Below are 25,047 nucleotides of genomic sequence, written 5' to 3' on the forward strand. Positions count from 1 at the left end.
AAACCGCTCTTTTCCTGTCGGCAGAAGGGCAACAGGAACGGGGGCCGCCCAGACGAGGTCTACAGGTGTCTTTTAATCCTTCCTGAATCCGCAGTCACACAACACAGGCAACAAGAGCGACTGCGGATTCGGAAAGGATTAAAGGCGACGTGTACATTTGACGCGAGTCTCTTTTACAAGTCAGATCAACCATCTGGGATCAAAATTCCACTTGAAGAAAAAAACCATCTTTACTTCAAAAAAACAAAAAACCAGATATCCCGAGATGGAAGACCGTAAAGGCCCGATCTCGCGACTGCTCCGCCTGGAAGCAAGAAAACGCACCTCCGCTGCGGAGGAAACAAGCAAAAAATCCCCCTCGCGACTCAACCCGGAAGCCAGGGCGTTTTTGCCGGAGCCTAACTGCTCACGAGCACATGGAAGGCCCTCAATTTGGCGCCAGGCTGTCCGGTAGAGTGCCTGAGCTTATGAAGGGAGATACAGCTTTCTGACTCGCACTCCCAAAAGAGAATGTTCCATTTATACCGTGTCCTTTATTATCTTCTTTTTTTCCTGTATTTTTGCTCAACAACAAATATATATTGGTCAATTGGACTGCGCTCCCGGCACTGCTGTGAACCCCTTCCACGTACCTTCTTGTGACGTTACCTGTGGGGGAGGGGAAGCAGTTTCCGCCGGAGGGAAGGGCAACCAGTCTGGAGTCAGCTAGGAAAGGCATGCCGATTGGCTGGCGGCAGCTGCGCCGTTTGCGTTTGAGGTCAGTGGGTGGGGCGCGAGGAAGCCGTTCACTGCGCAGGCGTGGCCCTCGGTCCCCCGCCGCCGCCGCTCTTCTGGCCCGCCGCGGCTGACGCGTCACATTCCACCTCGACGCGTCCGGGTTTGAGCGAGAGGAACGGGAGGCTCTGCCGGTTTCTGCCGAGACGAGCGGGCGGGCAGGCAGGGAGACGGCACAGACAGAGCCGGGCGCGGGCCGCCGACCCACCTGTCCCGTTGGGAGGAGACGCTTTGACTCAGCTCCGTCGCTCGAAACGGCCGCCGGGAGGATGCGCCGCCGCTCCCTGGCCCGAAGAGGCAGACGGGGGAGACGATGAAGGGGCTGCCCCGTCGGCCTCTCTTCCTGGCCTCTTGCTTCCTTCTGGGCTGCTTCCTCGGGTGAGTCCCCCGGGCGTGAGGGGCCGGGGAGGGCAGAGCTTCTCTTCAGCCTCGGGAGTTTTTAGTCCCAGGTGGATCCGCTGGTGTTTCTAAGGCCGGGGGGGGGGGGAGAGAGTCCCTTCCCTTCTCTGCCTCCAGCGCCCAGTTTCCTCAGTTGGTGGCACAGCTTGCCCTCACCTGGGAATTCACTTCAGGTTGAACCCCGGAGCCTTTTTTCCCCGGGCTGGCGGCGAGTGCGGAGGGGGGGGGCAGTTGCATGGGCCAGCGGTTAACGACGCCGAACCCCTTGCCGCTCCTCCCAGGGAGGGTCTTGGAACCACCTTGCAGCGCCGGGGGTGGGCTGGGGTGGGATTTTGAAGTGCAGGTGCTTGTCGTGTGGGGGGCCCTCTAGCCACGCCTTTCCCAAGCTTCCCCCCAAAAGTCGGCAGCTATAGGGATTTGGTAGCGGAAGGGGGGGGAGTAAGTAGCAATGCATACCTCCAGCTTTTGTGGTGGGGGTGTGTGTGGAATCCAAATATAGTCATAGTATAACAGTATTGACAGAGGATCTAGAAAGTGTTCACATTTTGGGTTTTATCTTTGGAGAGGAGACTGGATAAGAAAAGAGTTGAGACACTAGACTGGTAGTTGAAAAATTTGCAAGAGTCCCCGTCCCCCCCCCCCCCCCAGTACTGTACTGAGTAGTTTATCTTTAAGTGAATAGTAATTTCTGGTCATATTCATCTACACAAGGAGGGAAGTACTTTGTACTAAGCCACTACCAAATGTATTTTATTATAACAGCAGTTATGGTTCAAAACAGTGTACAGTATTGTTTCCAGGAAAAGCCATGTCCCCAATTAGTTTGTAGCCAAACATAGAGAAATCAGACAAATTGGGGGTAGATAGACGATGCCATTGCCAATGTAGGTTCTAGGTGATGGGAGTTCTGGTTCTGCTATACCCCTAGTTGGGACAGTCCTGTCTGTTTAATAGTGAAGTGTGGGTTTTGGAGAGGTCTGAGTTCAGGGTTACTCATGAATAGCTACAGCTTTGAAATTTTTATGTCACATGATGTAGTTGGAACAGAAAAAAATGAAATCCATGCTTTAAAAAGTAATGGTTTAAATGGCTCCAGATACGCAGTCTAAACTATATGTTGAATGTTACTAACACTCTTGTGAAGGAGTGGCTAAGATAAGAATACAGTACGTTGATTTCTTGTTATGATAGCATAACCACACTTTAGAAAACATAGGTGTAAAGACAGTTGTTAATCTGTTCTAGAGTATATCCATTAATGAACTGTAGTTGTTCTGGTAATACCTAGATAAGTCCCATTGATTCTGCAATTCTACTCTAGTTGAGACAAGTGACTCTATTCTAATAGAAACTATTAGTTGGTTTTAGCCCAAAGTTTTTATAATGTGAACTTACCGTGTTTTCCCAAAAATAAGACAGGGTCTTATATTAATTTTTGCTCCAAAAACACATTAGAGCTTATTTTCAGGGGATGTTTTATTATTTTTTTTCATGTACAACAATCTACATTTATTCAAATACAGTTATGTCTTCTTCTGGTTGCTGCGCAGTGCTGCACAATGGTGGAGGGTGGGGTTTCACTTCACTGGGTCTTATTTTTGGGGTAGGGCTTATATTACGAGCATCCTGAAAAAATCATACTAGGACTTATTTTCAGATTAGATCTTATTTTGGGGCAAACAGTAGTTGTAATGTCCTGTCAAGTAAGAGCTGACTTATAGGGTTTTCAAAGCAAGTAAGATATTTAAGGAGTGGCTACCAGTTCCAGTCCCCGGTGAGTTTCCATGGCATAGCGAGGGAATCAAACCCACATCTTCACTATACTAGGTAGCCTATTGGGAATTCTCATAGAGGCATAGTACAGGGATGGATATTACTTCTGTGTATTTATTTAAAACATTTTTACCGTGACTTTCTTCTTAAAGGGACTCAATGCGGCTTACACCATTAAAAGACAACATTAAAGCTAATAACATTGAGTATTCAAATACTAAAAAAGACCAAGCAAATACCATACTACAAAACATAACGAGCACCAAAACACATTCAAAGCTGTAAGGTACAATAGTCCATCTAAAAATGCCACTCAGATAGCCAGTCATTCAGACTTATATTATGTTTGTTTTATTAAGTTTAGGTTATATATTATTTAAATTTATGCTGTAAGACACAAATATTTATATTATAAACAATAACCATCAATAATATTTTTTTTTACATTGTGGTGCCCAGTATCCTGTGGTGTTCTGCCTGCACAATAGGATTGACACTACTTGAGGTAGCAAGTTGCTGGCAATTGAAGAATTTTTTTTTGGGTTTTTTTTTTTTTTTGGGCTTATGTGACTTTGTCTCATTTTATGCAAGTCATCCCAGAAGGAGAAGGGAAATCTTTAACTCCTGGCCATCTGCTGCCAGTGGTATTATTCCTTCTGTACAGGCAGACCTCTGCAAGAGGATGTTGCCAATTAGTTAAGTTCAGTAGTTCAGCTGGCTTTTATGCAGACTGATTTTTTTTGTGCAGCTCCCAGTGAAATATTTCCAATTTTAGGGGTGTTAATGATCCTCTTTGGTAGTTGAATAAGTAAGGTAATGGTAAAGGTTCCCCTTGACATTTAGTCCAGTCGTGTGCGACTTTGGGGGCTGTGCTCATCCCCGTTTCCAAGCTGTAGAGTCAGCGTTTGTCCAAAGACAGTTTCTGTGGTCACGTGGCCAGCACGACTTAGAGGATATTAAGCATCACTGTCACTTGTCATATGTAGCCTAGCGTGGATATAATAACACTTTGTCTCTAAGCATGCATTAACAATATTCCATATATCCACTGCTGAAGGAGTCTTCATTGATTCAATTTTTTTAAATTTTATAAATACATCTAAATACATTTCCAAAGAAATGAAACAATGTTATATATCTGTTTTGATGGGAGTTACTGCATTTCCCCTTAAACTGTAGATGAATGTATCATAGTGGGCTCTGATTGGAAGCAGCATTTCTTCTTGTATGAGAGCAAGGAGTGCACCTGTATTTTTTACAAGTAGCTGTATTAAGATATAAGTCTTTCTAAATGCTTTGTTGCCCCTTTTAAAAAAAGTCAGTTTGAGGGGGTTTCCATCAATACGCCAGGTGCCCTGTCTTCAGACTTTTAAGAAGCTCATAAAAACACAGTTCTTTAGAGAAGCATTTGGGCAGGCCTTTCTTAGTTAAGAGAGAGAGGAGAAAAGAAAGAAAAAACAATGGAACAATTGCTCTCCATCCTGCCACATGGTAATTATATTTAGTTATAGGTGTCACTGTTGAATTTTATAATATACCTTGTTTTTTGTGCATTGTTATGAATCACCCAGAGTAATGGGTTCCACTAGATGGGAGGTATAAAAATCTAATAAATAAAATAAAAAATAAACATTTGTAGCTCTACCCAAAACAGATGAAGTCACTTACAAACCATATTAACCTGAGAGCATCACAAGTGGTTGAAAGGTTGCATTAGTTGTTTAAGTGGCAGGCTACACCTACCCTGTTTCTCCCCCAAAATAAGACAGGATCTTATATTAATTTTTGCTCCAAAAATGCATTGGGGCTTATTTTCAGGTTAGGTCTTATTTTCGGGGAAACAGGGTATGGAGAGCACATCACTTTTGTATTTTCTTGACTGATGCCATGACTCGGCCTATAATAACAAGAAGGTATTTCTGAAATATCTAGAAATGAAAATAAAACTTACCAAAATAGCGCTTCAACATTTCAAATCATAAGACACGGAAGCTTGACTTAAATGGTTTTTAAGTGTAGACATGTGTACAGGATAGGATTCCTGGGCTCTTTCTTCAGTCCAGCAACTCACGTATGGCCGTATAAGTAGGCACGGGGGCATCTGTCCATGCATGATTTTTTTTACAGAATTGCAGTTATAATTCCAAGCCACATACTGTACTTACTTTTTTATTTTATGGTCACAGACCCAAAGTTATAATTCAATGTGCAATTTGTTAAAGAAATGCTCAAAATAATATATATGTATATAATTAAACCACGTTTTCTCTAAATGTATAATTTGATAATTTAACATCTCAACAGTTGCACTGCAGACTTGGAAGAAATGCAAAATCCAGCAAGTTGTAAATTCTTACCTCCTTTTAAGTGAAACACATAGATCAGCTGTTTTGTATGGGATTTTATGAGGATTTTATTTCCACAGCATCCTACTTCACAAGCCTCTCGTTTTAGGCAGTATAGTATAATTTGAGTAGTTCATTAGGTGTTAAGATGTATAGTAAGTACATTGCTAGAGGTTGTTTCATATGTTATGATGCTTGAATATTTGATACTGAAGCTGCATGGAACTGAAGAGTAGTCTATAATATTTGAAATAATGTCTCCCTCCCCTCAATATTTGGCATGCAGCATCAGTTACTCAGTTCATTTATGTAATGTTTTTATGCTGAACATGATGAAAATCCAGGCTTACACCAAAGCCAATTGTTGTCTGAGTTCTTTCTTATGTTAATGGCAGAACTAGCTTTAAAATTGCAGCCTAGATAGTCATCTGATAAACGAGAATGTTTCTGTGAAAGCTTTTATTTCAGTAGTCTGTTCATCTTTCAGGGCCTTCAGGATTCTCTGTGTTTAAATTCAGTCTTTAATAATAATCTATGAAAATATTGTTGAGTTTCATTTGCTTAGTTGAGAACAAGAAAAATGTTATGTGATTGAGTATCAATATGTTTACTTCTGAGTGTAATCTTTAACAAAAAGGAAAAGCCACACAATAGAACTAATATTTATTGAGAAAAATAATTAAATTAAAGATAAAAAACTTAACTCCCAGTGCTAAAAATAAACATAAACTATTAACATTTGAAATAATAAAATGAGAAAGTATGGAAGTTACCATCCTGACACCAGACCTCAAACTGGTGGACATGGATATAGAAAAAAAAGTTTCACCCAAGAAGCCTCTGTCATTCCACAGCAACAGTAGGCTCAAATATTGTCCAATAAAAATATTTGGAACTGGCTGGTGGTTGTCCTGTTTGGTCTTATAGATGCTCCTCTTGGCCATGGAAACTCACTATGGAATGGCAGTATTAAACCTCTCTGAACAGTTCACATGCCTCAAAAGCCTTATTACGGACACGATACATTGGAAGTGGCTTGACAGAACATAGGAACAACAGTATTTGTGTGTTTCATTGGCAAGGCTGGTGTACAAATCATATATATGCACACCCCAGTGTGACACACACACCCCAGCAAAAGATTTGTCTGCTGTTGTAGTGTTCACCCTTATTATGTTAAGTAGTTATGAATATTTATGTTTCAGGCTAATGTTGCTGAGAGCCAGAGCCGAAAGATATGTAATAAAGAGGCGGAGTCAGAGAGTAAGGGTCAGTCAGAGAGAGAGAGTGTGGAGAAGGAGATAGAGTGTGATATTTGGGAGATCTGAGGTGTGATTAGAGTGAAAAGTGAATAAGCACTGTAATAACATATAGAAGGTTGAGACTGATGAAATTAGAAGTTACTAATGATTAATAATAACAATTGTAATCAATAAAAACGTTTTATTTAAAATACAGTGAAGTTTGGACCTGCATCTTCATCCTTCCATAATCAATGTTGATTTAGTTTAACTTTAATTTTGATTAACTGGTGGCAGCGGGCTAAAAAGGAGTACAGTTATTGCTCGACTTACAAACTTAATCTGTTCCAGAAGGACGTTCGCACGTCGAAAAGTTCGTAAGTCGAAGTACCATTTCCCATTGAAATGCATGGGAACGGAATTAATCTGTTCCAGCATTTAAAAAAAACCAAAATGAAAATAAAAAGAACAAGTCCCACGCTGGGACTGCAGAAAAACAAAACAAAAAATGCAAAAAACCCACAGAAACATAACCCCCCCAGTCCAAACACCCTCCAAAACCAACACAGAAAAGTTTTTTAAAACAGACTTACCAGTCGAAAGCCTCCCAGCGCTCCACTGCCTCCGCTGCAGCCGGGGGCGAGTGGCCAGGCGGCCGGCTCTAGCGTCCTGGTGCTCCGCCGTGGCCGGGAGGCGAGCGGCCAGGTGCCCAGCCGGCTCTAGCCTCCCGGTGCTGGGTGAGCGCTGCCTCCAGTCACAGCAGTGGGGGACCCCAGGGAGGTCTCTGATGGCGGTGGGGAAGCTCCCAGGGCTTCTCTGCCCCCATCGGAGACCTCGGGGGGCACCGTGATCCGCGCCTTCAGGCTTTCCCAGGGAGTAGACCGGGCCTACCAGGGGGAAGCCTTAAGAGGAAGAAGGGGCTCTTCGTACAACAATGAGCAGTTTTTTTGCTGCTTGTCTTGTTGCTGCCTGTCTTCGAGTAGGAAAATTAATTTAAAATGCACATTTTCTGCCCATCATTTTGCAGCCTGCGCAAGTTACAGTGAGCTGTGTTTCAGTGCCAGCAAGTTACAAAGGGTCAGGGTTCATTTCAGCTAGCTCAGGATTCAAAGGCTTTGGAGGAGACAGGGTGGTCAGAGGCTGAGTCAGAAAAGATTCCAAGTTGTTTGCAAGGTAAAAGGGCACAGAGGCTAATCCTTGTACTGTTTCACAGTGTCAGAAGGGAAAGGCTTTTTTTTTAAACATGCAGGAGAAGAGCATATAGGAAAGGAACCCACAATTTTTAGGGAAATGGTCTTCAGAAGAAACATCAGGGTTTTAAAAGATGCTTATTTAAATACTGCTAAATCGTTTTTTGGAGGAAAGTTGAGGAAAGTAAAAAAACAGTGTATAAATGAATGTAACTCCTAGAAGACATTTTCAGAGATGTAGCCATGTTAATTTATTTCAACATGTGAAAAAGTACTCTTTGAATTCTGTGGTTTTATGTATCAGGACACGATAAAAATCATCTGGTCCTTAACTGGTCTGAAAATTAGGTAAATAGATGAACAATACATGACATATTACATTGTCTCATGATTTATTTTACAAAAATAAAGCCAAAATGGAGAAGCCATGTGTGAAAAACTAAGTACACCTTTACTGCTTCCCTAGGAATTAGGAGGCTAAGTAGTAGCCAGGTGCTGTTAACCAAATTCTCTTGAGTAATTGATCATCAGCAAGTGTGGCCACCTCTATAAAAGCCAAAATTTTAGCAGTTTGTGGTCTGGAGCACTCAGGTGTGTGTTAACACAATGCCAAGGAGGAAACACATCAGCAATGATTGGAGCAGTTGTTGCTTCCCATCAATCTGGAAAGGGTTATAAGACTATTTCCGAACAATTTAAAGTATATCATTAGTATGGAATGATTATTCACAAATGGAAAACTTTCAAGACAGATGCTAGTCTTCCCAGGAATGGACACATGTGATTGAGTTCATTAGGAGACTGCAGCAGTTCCTCCTTTTTGGTGGGAAATAACCACTGAGATTCTTTCAAATGATTGAGGTTTATTTGCATTAACATTAGGTGATTCAACAATGACTTCAACAGAATCAAAACAACTAAGGTTAGGTAATTGTCCATAGGGAGTAGGTGAAAATCCCAACTGTAAGTTAGGAGAGTTTATTGAGCGGCTGGTCCAAACTGCTCTTTGTCCTTGTGCTTCCTCAGGGGAACACTCTGCACTGCATATATTGTGCCACAACAAAGATGTCTGGCCCAGTCTCCCTCGCACAGTGGCTGATTGAAGGTCGGATCTGGTTTGATCACCTTCCTACAATGACCTTGCCCTTGAGGAAAGACCACCATTGTCCATTCTTGTGTCTCTTTTATGGTCAACTTTTTCTCCTTTAGATCAGGGTCTGGCAGTAATCCTCCCACTTTCAAGTTGTGAAAGCCGTCTAATAGCCCGCATATTTTTTTCATATCTAAACTCTTTCTCCTTCCTCTCTCCCTTGTTTCATCCTTCTTTATCTCCTTCCATGGTATACTGAAAACGCTCCTTCTCTCTTGATCTTTTATATCCTCCTCCCACACTGGCAGAGTTAACTCCTCCTCCTTTCCTTTTGCTTCCTCTACCAAAAAGATTTCTACTTTTCTTTTTTTTTCTCCTTTAATTCCTTCCTTTTTCCTCTACAACCAATCTTTCCCTTTCTATTACTTACCTCTCCTTTTTCTCTGATACTTCTACAGTGGACCCTTGACTTACAGATGGCTTGACTTACAGACTTTTTGAGTTACAGACTTCTCTGGCCGCAAAATTTAGGTTTGACTTGCAGCCTGAGAATTGACTTACAGACCAGAAAAAAACCAAAATGGAACAAAAACGGCCTGTTACGGGATTAATCGGTTTTCAATGCACTGTAGGTCAATGGAGACTTGACCTACAGACTTTTTGACTTGAGAACCGCCTTCCAATACGGATTAAGTTCTCAAGTCAAGACCCCACTGTATTCAAGGGGACGGCTCACTTTCATTTTTCTCTCTCTTTCCTGTTTCTCCTTCACAACACCCAAGCCAGTTCACACCAAGGTCAGATCATGCAGTGCTCTGAGAAACTGCAAACAAACCCAAGAGTTACATCTACTCTATAGGCCTCAATTAGCATGTTAAATGTTAGAGTTTATAACACTTAGAAAAAGACTGAGCAGGTATGGTTTGTTTAGAAGGGTTGCCAGGAGAAAACCTCTTCTCTCTAAAAAGAACATGACAGCATAGTTTAGATTGCAAAGTTGCATCTGGGCAAACCACAAGACTTCTGGAACAATGTCCTTTGGACAGACGAGACCAGAGTGGAGATGTTTGGCCATAATACAAAGCACCATGTTTGTTGAAAAACCAAACACAGCATATCAGTACAAACCACTCATACCAACTGTCAAGCATGGTGGTGGAAGGGTGATGATATGGGCTTGTTTTGCAGCCACAGGACCTGGGCACCTTGCAATCATAGAGTTGGCCATGAAATCCTCCGTATACCAAAGTATGCTATGTGAAATGTGAGGTCATCTGTCCAGTAGCTAAAGCTTGGCCAAAATTGGGTCGTGTAACAAGACAGTGATTCCAAGCATACCAGCAAATCTTCAGCAGAATGGCTGAAAAAGAAAAGAATCAATGTGTTGCAATGGCTCTGTCAAATTCCAGGTCTCAATCTAATTGAAATGCTGTGGCAGGAGCTGTGAAGGAAGGAGGGCCCTGGCCAGGACTCCACTGGGCAAAGAGTCCAGCTGGCCCGGTACACCACCCTCCCCCCACTTTGGAGGCAAGGAGGGCAGGCGGGTGCCCTGTGCATTTCCTCGCCAGGGCTCACTCTCTCCATGACGGAATGCCCGCCTACACACAGCATCATCGGAAATAAAATGCCTGGGGGTAAAATGCCTGCCGCGACGTCCTCATTACACCCAGGATTTTCATTTTTACCCCATTTGGGGTAATTTACCCCTGTTCTCTGACCACTAAGCTAAGTAATTACATTTACTGATTCTTAAGTCAAGCTAGCAACACACGGCTGTGCTCACATTATACAGTGTGCCTTTTCCCAAGCACTGTCCTGTGGGATTTAGGCCAGTGTGGGCCATGATGTATGGGACAGGCCCTAATCTTCATAAGTTTCTATGTGCATTTTCAGGATTGGAAAGACTGCAAAATAGGTCTTGTGTGAGCCTTTCAGGGGAAGGCTTTCCACAGCATGGAATGTCCTCATTACTAGCCACTCACCTCACTTTGTTTGACACGGGCATCTGGAAGAGGGTCACAAAATTAACGTCTCTCAGCAGTGCACCTTAACAGGTGGACATGTGAGCAGATTGTCATTCAGCTAAGCTTGCCACAAGGTATCTAGAACTTTGGGGACCAATACCTGGTATGTTCTGGCCAGCTGCAGGAGCTCCTGGGTGTGATGGATTGGGGGAACAGGGTAATGGCCAGTCTTGATAGTGCAACACTTGGAATGGTTCAGGTATATCACTTTGCTTGAACAAGATATTGATGTTCAACTGAGCCCTTCTCCTCCAAGCCAATCTCCTAGGTTTCTTCCTGCTGTTGGCAAGAATATCTATCTTAGAGCACTTGACTCATGATTCCCAGGTGAATCTTTGGGGTTCTTGTATCTTTTTATTATCAGGACCAGGGTGTTCAGTATTGCTTGGCAGGTATCTCCTCTGTTGGTATTGGTTCCTTAGCTTCTTGGTGTCATGACAATATCAACATTTTGTACTGGACTTAGAAGTGAACTGTAAGCCACTCCCAGTCTCAGAGCACTGAGTATGAGCATATGAACTACTTTGTTGCTACTGTATGTTGAATCATTTGAAAATTTCAGAGGTAACCCAACAAAAGTGCAATACAGTAATCCAAACAGCAAGTTACCAAATGGTTGATAACTACTTCTAGGCCATCCCTATCCATGTAAGAGGGCATGTCAATTTAAACTGGTAAAAGGTGATTTAATCCACTGAGTTCACCTGTATCATGGCAGATAGTGTTGTATCCAAGAGCACATCCAAACTGCAGTCATGATCCTTTAAGTAAATGCAACCCTCTCCAGAACAAAGACTAATAAAAAAAGAATAATAAAAGTAAAAGTAACAGATTGAATCTCCTTGAACCAGGAAGATATCTACTTTTTACTCCTGGAAATCACTGGCTGATTTCCAATAGTAAGTCACAACTAGAGTAAGCCCATTTGAACTTACAGCATTGTTGTGTTTTTTAAATGTTTATGAATTGGTTCTTTTATATTCTGTTCTATATTTTGTGGTATGGAAGACCCTCTGTTTTCCTTGCCCAAATTTCTAATAATTAGAATAACATTTACCTGCCTCCAACATTCCCTCTAATCTGCATCCCTGCTGTGCAGGAGCCTTGCCAGTCTGTGCATTGGGGGGGGGGGGTTCACTTGAAACCTGGAAGTAAACAGGTATGGATCTTGAATAATTAGATATTTCCTGACCAAATTCTTGATGGTCTTGAATTGGAGTTCATCAGTGTTGCTTCTTATATGAAGTTGCAGATTCTTTCTCTTTTAGGTAAAGTAGTTGCAAAGTATAAGTGTATAGCCAGTTTCTAGGGGTGTCTTTTGACTGTTCTTGCTCCCTCTTAGCTTCATCTGTGATGAAAATTTATTATTCAGTCTGTTTTAAGTGTGGTTTTTATTCTTATTTACCAGGGTCCCCCGCTGGCATGTCTCTTGTAAAGAAAGTCCTTCTTCTGCGTCTTTGTTGTCAGCAAATGAGAACTATCTCTTGGCAAATGTGGATGGGAACATCCAGGAAAAGGTAACAGGTCTCTTCTGGCTCCTATGAATCATTGTGTCATTTTCAAGATGCCTACACTGATTTCTTTATATTCTGTTCCAGCATTTTCCCTCTAGAAGTGTTGCACTACGGACTTGCTCATAAGCAAAATGACCTAGCAGTCCTTTTAGGAGCACAAATGGCAATAATTTCTAGCATTTTATTTTTGATGTTTACCTATATTTCATATGCATCATCATTTTAAATTGTGTAACACTGGTATGAGAAAAGAAAGCAAGTATTTTCCTGTATTGCAAATCCTCTATTCCTAGACTCAGCAGTTCTATGTGACTGAGATAATATTTGCTGTTTCTAGTATTGTACTACCTCGCTTTTTCTTCAGGATACTTAATTGTGCAACTAAGATGCATCCCGGCTCCTTGTCCATTTGTCGCAATTAGCTGTGGCATGTTATGGAAATCTTATGTGAATAATAATCAAAGTTCAAATCAAATTTTCTACATTTTAGTTTCTCAAACAATTACAGTGTATATGATGATGGCATGTAAATGTTTCAGAGTAGTAGTAGAATACAAGTAGTCTATATTCACACTGTTAGTTTGGTTTTGCTTGACCTGTATACTTTTGTTTAATGATTTGTTAAAGGTAACATCAATTCTATATTGAGGTTTTGATTTAAGATAAGAAACAAAAAATCTGGACATTTTTACTCTTACCTTTGTAAGTGAAAACATAAGTATCAGTGCCTTATTATAAAGAAAAATCATGGCCTGCAACATTTCCATTAGATGAGAATGGATGGTATATAACTTGTCACTTCATAATATATAATGGCCATTTTCCTGTTTCATAGTTTATCTAATTTAGCAGGAATGATGGTGCTGGCAAATTGCTGCTTATTAAAGAATTTCTGCTTTGATTTTGGGCTGTGTGCAACTAGCACAGTAAGTGGAGATCACATGCAACCTAAAATTAAAGCAGCAACTCTATAATTAGCAGCAATTTGTTGCTGGACATCAGTCCTGCTATAATGGTAGATCTTTGCAACAGGATTTTGACCAGTCTAATTAATACAAATTATATACCTAAGTGTAGTGAAATCCTGTGGGAAAACTACTTAGAGAAAAAAAGAAGAAACCAAGGGGGGTGTTCCTTATTCTGGGGGCCCTGAAAAGAAGAAAAGTGATAAATTCTTCCAATAAATAACATTTTTAAAATGGAATATTTAGAAGGAAGAGTATGGGTTGAATTAATTGGAAAGTAGTTTTGGAGAGTGCTATGACAATTGAATTGAAAGAAATTATAAATGGAAGTGGAACAATATGTAGAGATTAAAAAAAAGTTACTTCAAGCGAGAACTGATTTACAGTGACCCTAACAGGGTTTTTAAGGTAAGTAAACTCCTTACTGGAGTGAGAAAATACCAGCATATCTCTCCTACTCTGGCCATGCTGCACTGGCTGCCCATCCGTTTCCGCATTGACTTCAAAGTGTTAATGCTTACATATAAAGCCCTAAACGGTTTAGGACCTCAATACTTGGCGGAACGCTTACTCCCTACTAGTTCTACCCGTGTCACCCGCGCGAGCCAGGAGATGAGGCTGAGGAGCCTGATGCTGAGGGAGGCCCGGAAAGAAAGAACTAAAAACCGGGCCTTCTCAGCGGTGGCTCCTCGTCTCTGGAATAACCTACCTCCGGAGATTTCCGCTGCACCCTCGCTGGGTACTTTTAAGAACCAACTAAAAACATGGATGTTTCGGCAGGCCTTCCCTTCCAGTTAATTCCTGTCCTCTTTCCTTTTTCTTTCTCTCTTTATTTGATTTATTTTTATTTTTCCCATCTTATAGAATCATCTAATTAATTAATTGTTATAAATTTTTTTAGAACTTGTTATCATTTGTTGTAAGCCGCCTAGAGTGGTCGAAATGACTAGATAGGCGGGGTATAAATACAATAAAAAAATAAAAAAATAAATAAAAATAAATAATACAGTAGTGCCCCGCATAGCGACGTTAATCCATTCCAGTATTAATGTCGCTATCTCGAAACATCGCTAAACGGAACTGAAAACCCCATAGGAATGCATTAAACTCTGTTTAATGCGTTCCTATGGGGCGAAAACTCACAGGTAGGCGAAGATTCCCCATCCGGCTGCCATTTTCACCGCCTCGTTAAGCGAGGGCAGGGCGCGAAAACGGAGCGGGCAGCCATTTTATTCTTCCGGAGGCCATTTTGGAACCGCCGATCAGCTGTTTTTAGAACATCGCAATGCAAAGATCGGTAAGTGAAACGCTTACCGATCATCGCAATGCGAGTTTTGGCCAATCTAAACATCGCAATGCGATCACATTAGCGATCGCAAAAACGCATCGCTATGCAGATTCGTCGTTAAACGGTGCACTCGTTAAGCGAGGCACCACTGTATATTTTAGGAGTGCTTTTACCAGTTGTATACCCTCAGTGAGTTTCTGTGAGTCAGCAAAGATCCAACCCCAGGTCTGTCCACTACACCACATTGGGTATCTGTCGGATACAATTAGATAATCCTTTTACAATGAACATGATCCCATCTGTTGAATAGAGAACCCCCAATGCTAATTGACCTCCAGACATTAAGTGTTCACGAATGAAAATGTACATAGTCCCAATGTTTATATAATGTTCTGTTTGCAAACTTACCCCTGAAAGGTAGGATAATAAAGAGAACTTAAAAGGATAAATATTTGATTCGCAAGCTGATGTTTCAAAATCAAATGACATGTACACCCACTTAAATATATTTGTTTCTTTCAAATAGGAAGAGACTGATAGATCCACTGCAACATTGTCTTTTGAATACACTGCTCCTATTGTAGATACTTATCCTGATGAATGTTCAGTTGACTGTGTGAAGCAAAGAGAGGCAAGTCTTTTCATTTTTTTAAAATACGTTGTTCTTATCCTCTTTATGGAATGTAGATGTGTACTTCTTTGGATCTCTCCATAATAAAATTTAGTGGAAATAGGATTTCATTATTACTTGATTAATTAATTAGGCCTACAGAAGTCAAAATTTCTACAGCTGACTACACTAATCTTGGTTATTTCTGGGCCACTACAGTTGTTTCTTTTTTTACCCAAGTGGGTCTCTATAGTATGTGGTTATTGATCTGATTTGGCCCTGCCATGGTGACAAATGTCTTGGCTATATCCTGTTTAGGTTACTGTAACACATTTGTATCTGGAGCTATCTTTAAAGAATGTTCAGAAACTGGTACAAAATGCTGCAGGCACATTACTGGCTTGAGACCACTTACAGGAGCTATGCAATTCTCATGCCACAGTTTCACTTTCTACCTATACTTTTTCAAATCCAATTGAGAGTGCTAGTTATGACTTAACGAGCTCAAAGTGGTTTTGGTCAAGGCCATTTGAAGGATTGCAAAATACCATGTGAGTCTTCCTCAGTTTAGTATTCATGAGAGACTCTGTTCTCAGTCCTATCATCTTCACTGGCATATCTGGTAAGGGCTCAAGAAGATTTTTTCCAGTGGCTGCTCCTAGCTATGGAACTTCCTTTTGGAGAAAACTCTGTCCACCCACCCAGGGTGAATTAAAATCAATAATTTTTTAAAAAATTAAAAATCAGATTTTAAAAATTAAAATCAGATTTATTTTAATGAAAAGCTTCTGGAGGAAAAATATATCTAAAGATAGCTTTCTGTTTAAAATATATTACTCTATAATTCAAAGGTTATTCAGCATGAAATAGAGCTTAGTTATGTAGTCTGAGGCTGTATATTCATGCAATATTTACATTTTTGGTAAACTAATCCAAGTTATTCAAGCTGAGATATTGTGAAATTTCTCACAGTAAAAATTGTATAACATAAACAAAGTTCAGGAAAGGACCTTAATCACATTGTTGCTCTGCATTTGAATATTACAACAGATAAACTGAGTAAAAAAATCTATGAAACGAAGGCACAGTATGTAAGAAATCAGAGAAATTAAGTGAAGTTCAAACTTCACTGGTATTACAGGATAACCATCAGTCCCCTTGGAAGAGAGCAATATACCATAAAATCAACAGATACGGCTATTCAGCAGAAAGTATCCAACAAATGGGATACGATAAGGCCAAGAGTAATCTTAGGCAGCGTATTATTGAGACAGAAAGGCAGCAGGATCTTGGTATTATTAGAAATAGGTTTACAGTTGACAACGCATTGCTCCGACTGAAACCGGCAAAATATCTCTACTTACCCTTAACACCTAAACAACGCAAAGCTCTTACTTTGGCCCGCTTCAATGCACTCCCGTCAGCAGTCCAGGATGGGAAGTACAACAACACCCCTTACACTCAGCGTCTATGCCCCTGTAACTCTGGTGAGATTGAATCTATCTCCCATGTGTTACTTCACTGTGCTTTTTACTCTAACATTCGAGAAGTCCATGTTGACCCTTACATAAGGGCATTTCCTGGACGATCAGAGGCACACTACACACAGCTTTTGCTGACAGGGCGATGCCCTGGCAGATATATTGGGCTTAATTCAGATATGCTGACAAAAGTTGCTAAATTCTGTGCTGCTGCAATAAAAATCCGTGAAGGAAAGGTTCCACCTAAAGCGCAGTTATAGAATCTGTAAATTGGTATACACCAATTAATGATCACACGGGCTATATGAGCTTTAAAATAACAAATTTGGCATTCTATGCAAGCTGTAATAGCCCATAGATAAGGCCTATGATAGGGAGGTAAGAGATATCTAGTAAGATGTATATATGTATATAGATGCTTTTAGTGCTTTGGTGTTTTTAGTGTTTTTTAATGTTTTTATATTGTTCTTATGTTCTTATGTATCTTACTTTTGCTGGTCAATGACCGCAATAAACATTTATTATTATTATTATTATTATTAGTGAAGTTCAAATAGAATACAGTACAATGATCAAATAAAATATTATATAGCAAAACATGACTTATCAGCAATTATTGCATGGAAAGTGATCTGTAGTTATCCCTTTTTAAAACACTACATTTACACAGCTTTCTAGCTAAAACATGCTGTGCTCTCCGACCAAATAGTGAAAAAAAAAGAGTTTATATTTACTTATCCTAGGGAACATGTTTCTAGAGGTTAGAGGAAAGAGGTGTCAAGTTGGTCCAGGAAAATTCAGGTGGGAAAATTTAAAATAAAGTAGTAACATTTGTGCATTGTTAGTTTGTGTGTTGGAGATAGGGAATAAAAATAAAATTGGGAAGAAGTAAAGGAATTTTGGGAGATCAAGAGTTCATTCCAAGCAATCTCCAGGCTAAAAGTCTAGTCCAACGAAATTCTAGACCTATGTAAAAATTACATGGGAAAATTCCAGTTAGGGGCATTTGGAATCTTCTGATAGAAGTAATTAACCCACTGTAAAAGCTGAAGTTGCTGTCAGTAAGATGGAAAGGTAAACTGAGACCAATAGCTCCAAAACAGTCAGAGTCTGCCAAAAATGAACATTGCAGCTGAATACATGAGGTGAAAGTTCGGCACTCTGCTAAGGTTTGTTTCTTGTTTGACTGGCATTCTTAATTTTCCTGAATTCTTACTAGCCCCCTTTCCCTTCGTAATTACAGAAATATGAGTTGTATTAAAATAATTTATTTTAAAATGTGCATTAATCATTAAATGGTATTTGGGATATGTACTTATTAAGATCTTGAAGACAGTTGTTTTGCTGATAACCTAAGATTATGTGTAGCTGGCTTATCACATGAAGGAATAAACTTGTAGGTTTAATTGTTTATATATTTTAGTACTCAAACGGAAGTTCTGTGGAATTTTCTGATGCTGTAACCAAATGAAAAATGTAATAACTCTTGAACAGGTCATTTTAGAATTAAGGACACCGGAACTTGATGCACACTCTTCAGTGAATTTGAATGAAGCCTCTTTCAGCACCCCTAGCATCTCTGAGAGTATGTTTAGCGTATCTACCTCACAGGTCTCTCAACCTAGGTAGGCCTTTTTATTTAAAAAATCTGTATGAAATAAATACATCAATAAATATTTTACTTTGCATCTCTTCTCAGTATGAGCTACAAATGTGTAGTATAGGACATGTAGCCAACTCTTTGCATTTATTGAAATTAGCATGTTGCATTTATTAGAAGTTACTTAAATTTACAGTGAAAATACTGTACTGTAGTAAGTTTCAGTTTATTGCCAGGTGGATTTTGTGAATTAATTTTTTAAGGAATTGAAGTAGAGAAAGAAACAGAATGGATTAGCTGTCTGACACAGTGCTGGGAAGTAGCTCCTGAAACACCCCATGATGCTTGAGGGAACATTTAGCAGTACAGATTTTGTTGCCATTGCAGATCTTCGCTGTTTACCATACTGATAGATTTGGAAGAGATAGCCGTGTTAGTCTGTCCTAGAATATCAGCCAAAAATTGAAAAAAAAGAGAAGATAAACATGTTGTGGCAACTTGAAAATTAACTGCTATATATTATAATGTGAGCTTTTGTGGACTTGTCTGAGGAATTGGACTTTTCCACGAAAGCTCACATTAAAATATAGTAGTTAGTCTTTCAGGTGCCACAGTGTCTTGTTTATTTGTTATTTTTCTTTTGTTTTTGCCTGCTATGTCATACTATTTGTCTCTAGAAGATACTCCTTTTCCACTCTCAGTTCCTACCTCCATGCTATGATTAAGAGGAATACACTCCAAGCAATTCTTTCTGAAAGATAAAGTCTCCTTCATTGGGTGTCCTAACTAAGTAAGGCTCTTCTATAGCTCATAACATACTAGGCAGAAAAATATTTTGCTAGCCTACTAGAGCTGGCGGAGGTGAGAGAGAGAGCTTTGTCCTTTTTCTCACATACAGTGGTGCCTCGCTCGACGATGTTAATTCATTCTAGCGAAATCGCTGTAGAGTGAAAACATCGTCAAACGAAACAAAAAACCCAATTGAAACGCATTGAAAACCGTTCAGTATGTTCCGATGGCTGAATACCTGGTTGTCCAGCGAAGATCCTCCATACGGCAGCTATTTTCAGTGCATGTAAAGTGAGGAATCCGTCCTAGAAAACAGTGAGGGGCCATTTTCTTCAGCTGGCGGCCATTTTGAAACCCGTCGATCAGCTGTTTGCTGATCATCATAAAGCGAAAATTGGTTCCTGAAGCAGGGAACTGATCATCGTTAAATGGAAAAAAACAACATTTAAAACATTGTTTTGCGATCGCAGAAGTGATCGCAAAAACCTAATCGTATAGCAATTTCCTCGTTAAGCAAGGCATGACTGTACTACTTTTAGACCAGAGGGTTTCCTTCCTCTGGCAGTCTGCTTGTTTTCTTTGCTGAACACAGAGGAAGCCCATAGCTCCTTAACTGATCTGCTCACTTGAATGGAATTTCTTGTCTACTATGGCTGTTAGGCAAACTACCAATGTGCCTTAGAAGGCTGCTGTTAGAATGAGAAGGATTTTCCCTTTTGTTCATAAATAGTGATCCCAGATGAGTTAAAAACTAGCAACCTCGTTTACTTTTTATGTAGTGAACATCTAACCTTTTAAATATATGTACATATATATTTCAGTATAATAGAAAATTCCAGCGCTGACAACTCTGTAGCCACATCTGCTGAAGCTGAACAGTCAGAACCTGACTGTGAAATTAGTGGGGTACTTGAGGCTGGCCCTCAGAATGAGCAGTCTTCTCTTGTCACTTCACCAGACAAGTAAGTATTTAAACTACTAAAAATGGCCATTTGTTTGCTTTTTCATGTACTGATTGTTTGATGCTTCCAGTTTTAGATATATATGTGATCATTAACAACCTGAAATCTAACAATACTTCAGTTTATATAACTAGGGCAGTTTCTAATGTTGACATATTCTTAGCCTTGTAGATCAACATATAGAAAATATATCTGCACATAGAAAGGGAAAGATGACAAAATCAGAATTTGACTCGGAAGTTGCTGCAACTGAGCAAAAGACAAATCCCAAATCTGCACTGAATGCTTCGGGTAACATAAGAGGGGAGGTACGTGGAGTAACTCAAAATGTCATTATTAACATAAATTGTTGAAGTGAGCATATATCTCAGTAAATGACAACATGTTTTACTCTGCGCCATTTCAAAGTTGTTTTATAATTTCCCTTTGTAAAAAAAAAATCAAATGTGTATCCTTACTGCTACCTAGATTTGGACCTTCCAGATGTTACTGAACAGCAGGCCCTGTCCTTTCTCACCTCTGCTAGTCAGGCTAAGCTTTATGAGAGTTATGATATAAAACTGTCTAGAGGAGCGGTACCCAACTTTTTCCCAACTGTGGACTGGTTGTGGGTGGGTGTGGCACACCTGTGGGGGTGTGCTGCGCCCACGGGAGTGGAGCGCATGAGTACACATACATACAGTGGCACACGCAAGGGGTGCATGCACACAGCATGCTCGCGGGGGGAGGCAGGAAATATGTGTCTGTGGCCCAGTCCTACCTAGGCTGCAGACGGCTGCCAGGTTGCGGACTAGGGGTTGGGGACCCCTGGTCTAGAGGACCACACTTTGCTCACTGCTGTATTGATAGATCATGCTTATTTCAGACATAGGAAATACTTAAGGTAGCTATTGATTTTATTAATTTAAAATTGACATGTTCCTTTCCTGTGGCAAGTATACTCAAGGCAACTAGCAATGTAAATGTATAACTATATAAGTGATGAGACCAGTCAGAGTACAATAACTACACGACAAGATAGAAATTGCAAATCTGCAAGTAAAACACGCTATCCCAGATTTCTGAGTAGAAAACATATGTTGGAATACAATGATTTAAAGAGAAGTCTAGGCACACCTCCATTAAGAGTCTAAAGCAAGATTCTGTGTCTGAATGGTCCCCCACTTATCACCAATGAGCTGGCAGTGAGCAAGGCAGACACTTTTGTCCCGAGCTTTTAGAGTACTAAGCCAGTGCTATAAATTGAGCCTGGCACAAAATTGATAGCCAATCAAGCTGAGATAGTCAGTGATGTAGGATCCATTCTGTTTCCTTGCAGTAAAGTCTGTGCATCAACTGAACTGTCTAAACTGACCTCAAGGATATCCCAGCATATAGTTGCTGAAATTCAGTAGCAGAATTTTCTCTGCATAAGACTGGTTATGTCATCAACTGCGGTGGTTTCTCATAAATTAAAAATTTATAACTCTTCCCCCCCCCCCACAGAATATCTCAGGGTTTCCCTAGAATTCCTGTTGTTGCGGGTTGGGGTAGGGGTAGCCACTGACAACCATAGTGTGGGAGGGAAGAGTCTTTCATTTCTAAAAATCCCTGCTGTGAAGATGATTGCTGTGGCTGTAATTTTCAGAAATTAAGACTTCCTCCCATCCTGTGGTTCTCAGTGGCCTCCCCACAACAAAAGGGATCCCAGTAGACTTAAGTTATGAAAAACTGCTACTTCTGCTGATGTCATCAGCCTTGTGCAACATATACTGTATCATGCTGTTGGATTTTAGTGCATTATAGGAATCCAAAGTGGAAAAGAGAGAATACGGCTTGACCTTTGGTCATTTCTTTGAGAAACATAAACCATTATAAAGTTTTTGTTCATCATTTAGTTTCCCAGAGTACACTATATTTACCAGTTTTGGTATATGTGACTATACAGTAAGTAGCTGCCTTATTCCCATCATGTTATAAAATCACAAGATACTGCATTCATCAGGGCAGATGTTTCTATTCTGTTTTAATTCTAACCTTAACTCTAGCAAGAGCACTAGGTATTGTCCAATAACTCTGCTATATAGCCTGCATATAATCTGATTTTTTCCCCCCTGAGTATCAAAAAACCTGACACTTTTTTGGTGCCTTGTACAGAGAAAAGCAGGAGAAATTGACCCAACTTCTGTAATAACCCCAAAGGACCCAGGAGACATTCCTACATTTGATGAATGGAAGAAACAGGTTATGGAAGTGGAAAAAGAAAAGAGTGAGTTCAATTATTTTTTCAGTCAAGCGTTGTATAGGATTATCCTTTACAAATCCAGGATTAATATTGACTTTTTTCCTGACTTTATAAAGGTAAAGATAAAGGTTCCCCTTGACATTTTCAGTCCAGTTGTGTCCGACTTCAGGGGGTGGCGCTCATCCCACTTTTCAAGCCATAGAGCCAGCGCCTGTCTGAAGACAGTTTCCGTTGTCACCTGGCCAGCGTGACTAGGGAACGCCGTTTTACCTTCCCACCAAGATGGTACCTATTTATCTACTCGCATTTACATGCTTTCAAACTGCTAGGTTGGCAAGGAGCTGGGACAAACCAGCGGGAGCTCCCTCTGTCACGTGGATTTGATCTTACGACTGCTGGTTTTCTGACCCTGCAGCACAAGCTTCTGTGGTTTAGCCAAAGGGTTTTGTAAACACAAGGAGAAGTGTTCTATTTTATTCTATTTTATTTATAAATGTAATGCTAGATGAGTAATAGAACTCCTTGTTCTAAAACATAGTACACAGATTTCCTTAGACTAAGCTTATGTCAACAGTGACCCACATTTCCCTGATGACTTTACTGTTGGTGGCCAGAATCCTATTGGAGTCTTACATATTTGCATAATTTAAATTGTGTAATCATGATAACAAATTTCTGCTAATGAACAAGTTGACACTTGCATTGTAGGTCATCTACCAAGTTGTGTGACGCAGTGTGAGTGCTGATTATTTTGCAATAGTTTGCCACTATAGTTTAAGGCACTGGTTCTTAACCTTTGTTACTCAGATGTTTTTGGACTGCAAATCCCAGAAGCCTTCACCATCAGCTCTGCTGGCTGAGGTTTCTGGGAGTTGCAGTTCAAAAACATCTGAGTAACAAAGGTTAAGAACCACTGGTTTAAGACACTTAAAATTGCATACATCTCAATAGGATTCTGCCCATTGTTTTTAAATCTGCTTCTGTCTTAATAGTTTATTGAGACATCTAAATATTCTAGTCTCATGCCATTTCTTGCTTTTCTTAAGGGCTAAGTATAAGTTTGTTGTATTTTAAGAACAGATCCTTTAGGCATGTGTATTGGAAAAATAATCTGTCTGATGCAATTCCTCTGTGAGATGTTTAGATTTGGAAATGTCAGTAAACTGAGTCAAAATACACGTCTGTTACTTTTGTATATTAATTGCCCAGATTATGTTCATTACTAAGAGATAGCATGCAGTTGTATTTGTTTTTTAAATGCTGGTTCATCTTCATGGTGTCTGTGAATCTCGGGGTTATTTCTACATCTGCATAAAACTCCTTGGAACATTCCAGAGCCTAAAGAAATCTGTTAGGCCAGCTACCTGTAGTACACATGCCCCTGCCTGTAACAGTCAGCCCTCAGTTCCCTTTCAGCTCTGCTGAGGAAACATCTTAGAGCATTGTCCAGAGCTATTTTCATCAGATTGTTCTAAATAGTTCTTACTTGTTTGTCATCTTCATCTACCCTTCTCTGTTGTCATCATGAGTCTCCACTAAAAAGAAATAATAATGTTAGTCATATTTCAGGCCGAGTACTGTATACCACATGCACTAACAAGAACACCCACACTGATGGGCATTAAAAATAATTGTACTGCCTTGGTGAAGGGTGTCAGACCCCAAACTGTCAAAATGGCTGTACTAATATCACCATAAAGAACCAACAACCCTACCTAAATTTCTATTTGTGGGAGAAGTCACTACAGGCAGTAGATTCCATATCTTCATAAGTTCTGGCAGCATCTGTCTGTGAAACACCTTCTAGGCAGGTTCTCATGGTGACACTCCCAGACGGAATTGTCAACCATGAGACCCAAAATGTCCAAGTGATAAAAAATCTAGAGAATAGCCACTAGTACCCTAACCTGCCCTTCAGCAACATTCACTGAAGGAGTAGGAGCAGGATGACTTAGTGTGTCTTGGTTCTGCCTCTGAGGAAGAAGTTTCTCAAATTTGTGCCTTGTCTCCAGCCTTCACCACTCCCTAGAGTGGTCAGCTCTGCAGTGGACTTTAAGGAAGCTTTTCCCACTACATGAAAGCCCACACCTTTTGCATCCTGACAACTCAGCTCAAAGCCAGAACCACTTGCAACCATATTCTTCGGAGTTGGTGTCCATGGTGAGAAAGAAAAGCTTTGTAAGATACCCTGTCACAAGACAGTGTACCCACCGCTGTACTACTTGAGCACCTCCTTTCTAGGGCCAGAATGCCACTTCCCACCATCCTTCTTTGATTATCTTGGGATACAGAGAAAGAAGCACTCTGGCTCTCTCCGTGGTCTACCTATGTTCTCTCTGATGTCAGCACACCACATTTATGAGTATGAGAGACATAAAAACTGAGCACAGTGGAAGAGACATGACCAGTTGATGCCACTGAAACAAATACAGATGCATTCGATGTTGAAATCACTGGTGCATGAGCATAGATGACCACTGTCGAAGTCACTGATGCCACAAAGACACAAGCATACAGCATTGACGACATCTCAGCCAGAAAGATCCCATTTGGCTTTGAACCCTTGTCTACAAAGCACCATAGAAACTAAAAGAAATCATCTAAGCATGCTTCACCATCAGGCCATGGTTTGAGGGAGAAGTTGACATCAAGGGATCACAGGAACATTTGGCCTCCCACTCCTTATATTTATCTCATTGTATAGTGTCAAACTTTTGGCTTCGTCCCCATCAACCAAATGGAGATGAAACAAGTCCCAATTCCGAGAGCACAGCTTCG

The 25,047-nt window shown here is 40.4% G+C and overlaps 1 protein-coding gene across 7 annotated transcripts in view; it reads left to right on the top strand.

Annotated features, from left to right (window-relative positions):
- The first annotated feature begins 950 nt into the window (after positions 1-950).
- SUCO (SUN domain containing ossification factor) overlaps positions 951-25,047 on the top strand; it is a 69,195-nt gene continuing 45,098 nt past the window's right edge. For 3 of the 7 annotated variants that reach the window (XM_072998288.2, XM_072998289.2, XM_072998290.2), the window contains exons 1-7: positions 951-1,152; positions 12,245-12,353; positions 15,130-15,234; positions 18,189-18,319; positions 19,905-20,045; positions 20,209-20,353; positions 22,182-22,293. In XM_072998288.2, the coding sequence (XP_072854389.2) occupies positions 1,088-1,152; positions 12,245-12,353; positions 15,130-15,234; positions 18,189-18,319; positions 19,905-20,045; positions 20,209-20,353; positions 22,182-22,293 (808 nt within the window). In that variant the 5' untranslated portion in view covers positions 951-1,087. Of the gene's footprint in view, positions 1,153-12,244; positions 12,354-15,129; positions 15,235-18,188; positions 18,320-18,995; positions 19,085-19,904; positions 20,046-20,208; positions 20,354-22,181; positions 22,294-25,047 lie in introns of those variants that run through there. The other 4 variants (XM_078392452.1, XM_072998291.2, XM_078392450.1 and 1 more) reach the window with 4 other exon arrangements.

Source organism: Pogona vitticeps, chromosome 4 (genome assembly GCF_051106095.1).
Source record: "Pogona vitticeps strain Pit_001003342236 chromosome 4, PviZW2.1, whole genome shotgun sequence".
In the NCBI taxonomy this organism is placed as follows: Eukaryota; Metazoa; Chordata; class Lepidosauria; order Squamata; family Agamidae; genus Pogona; species Pogona vitticeps.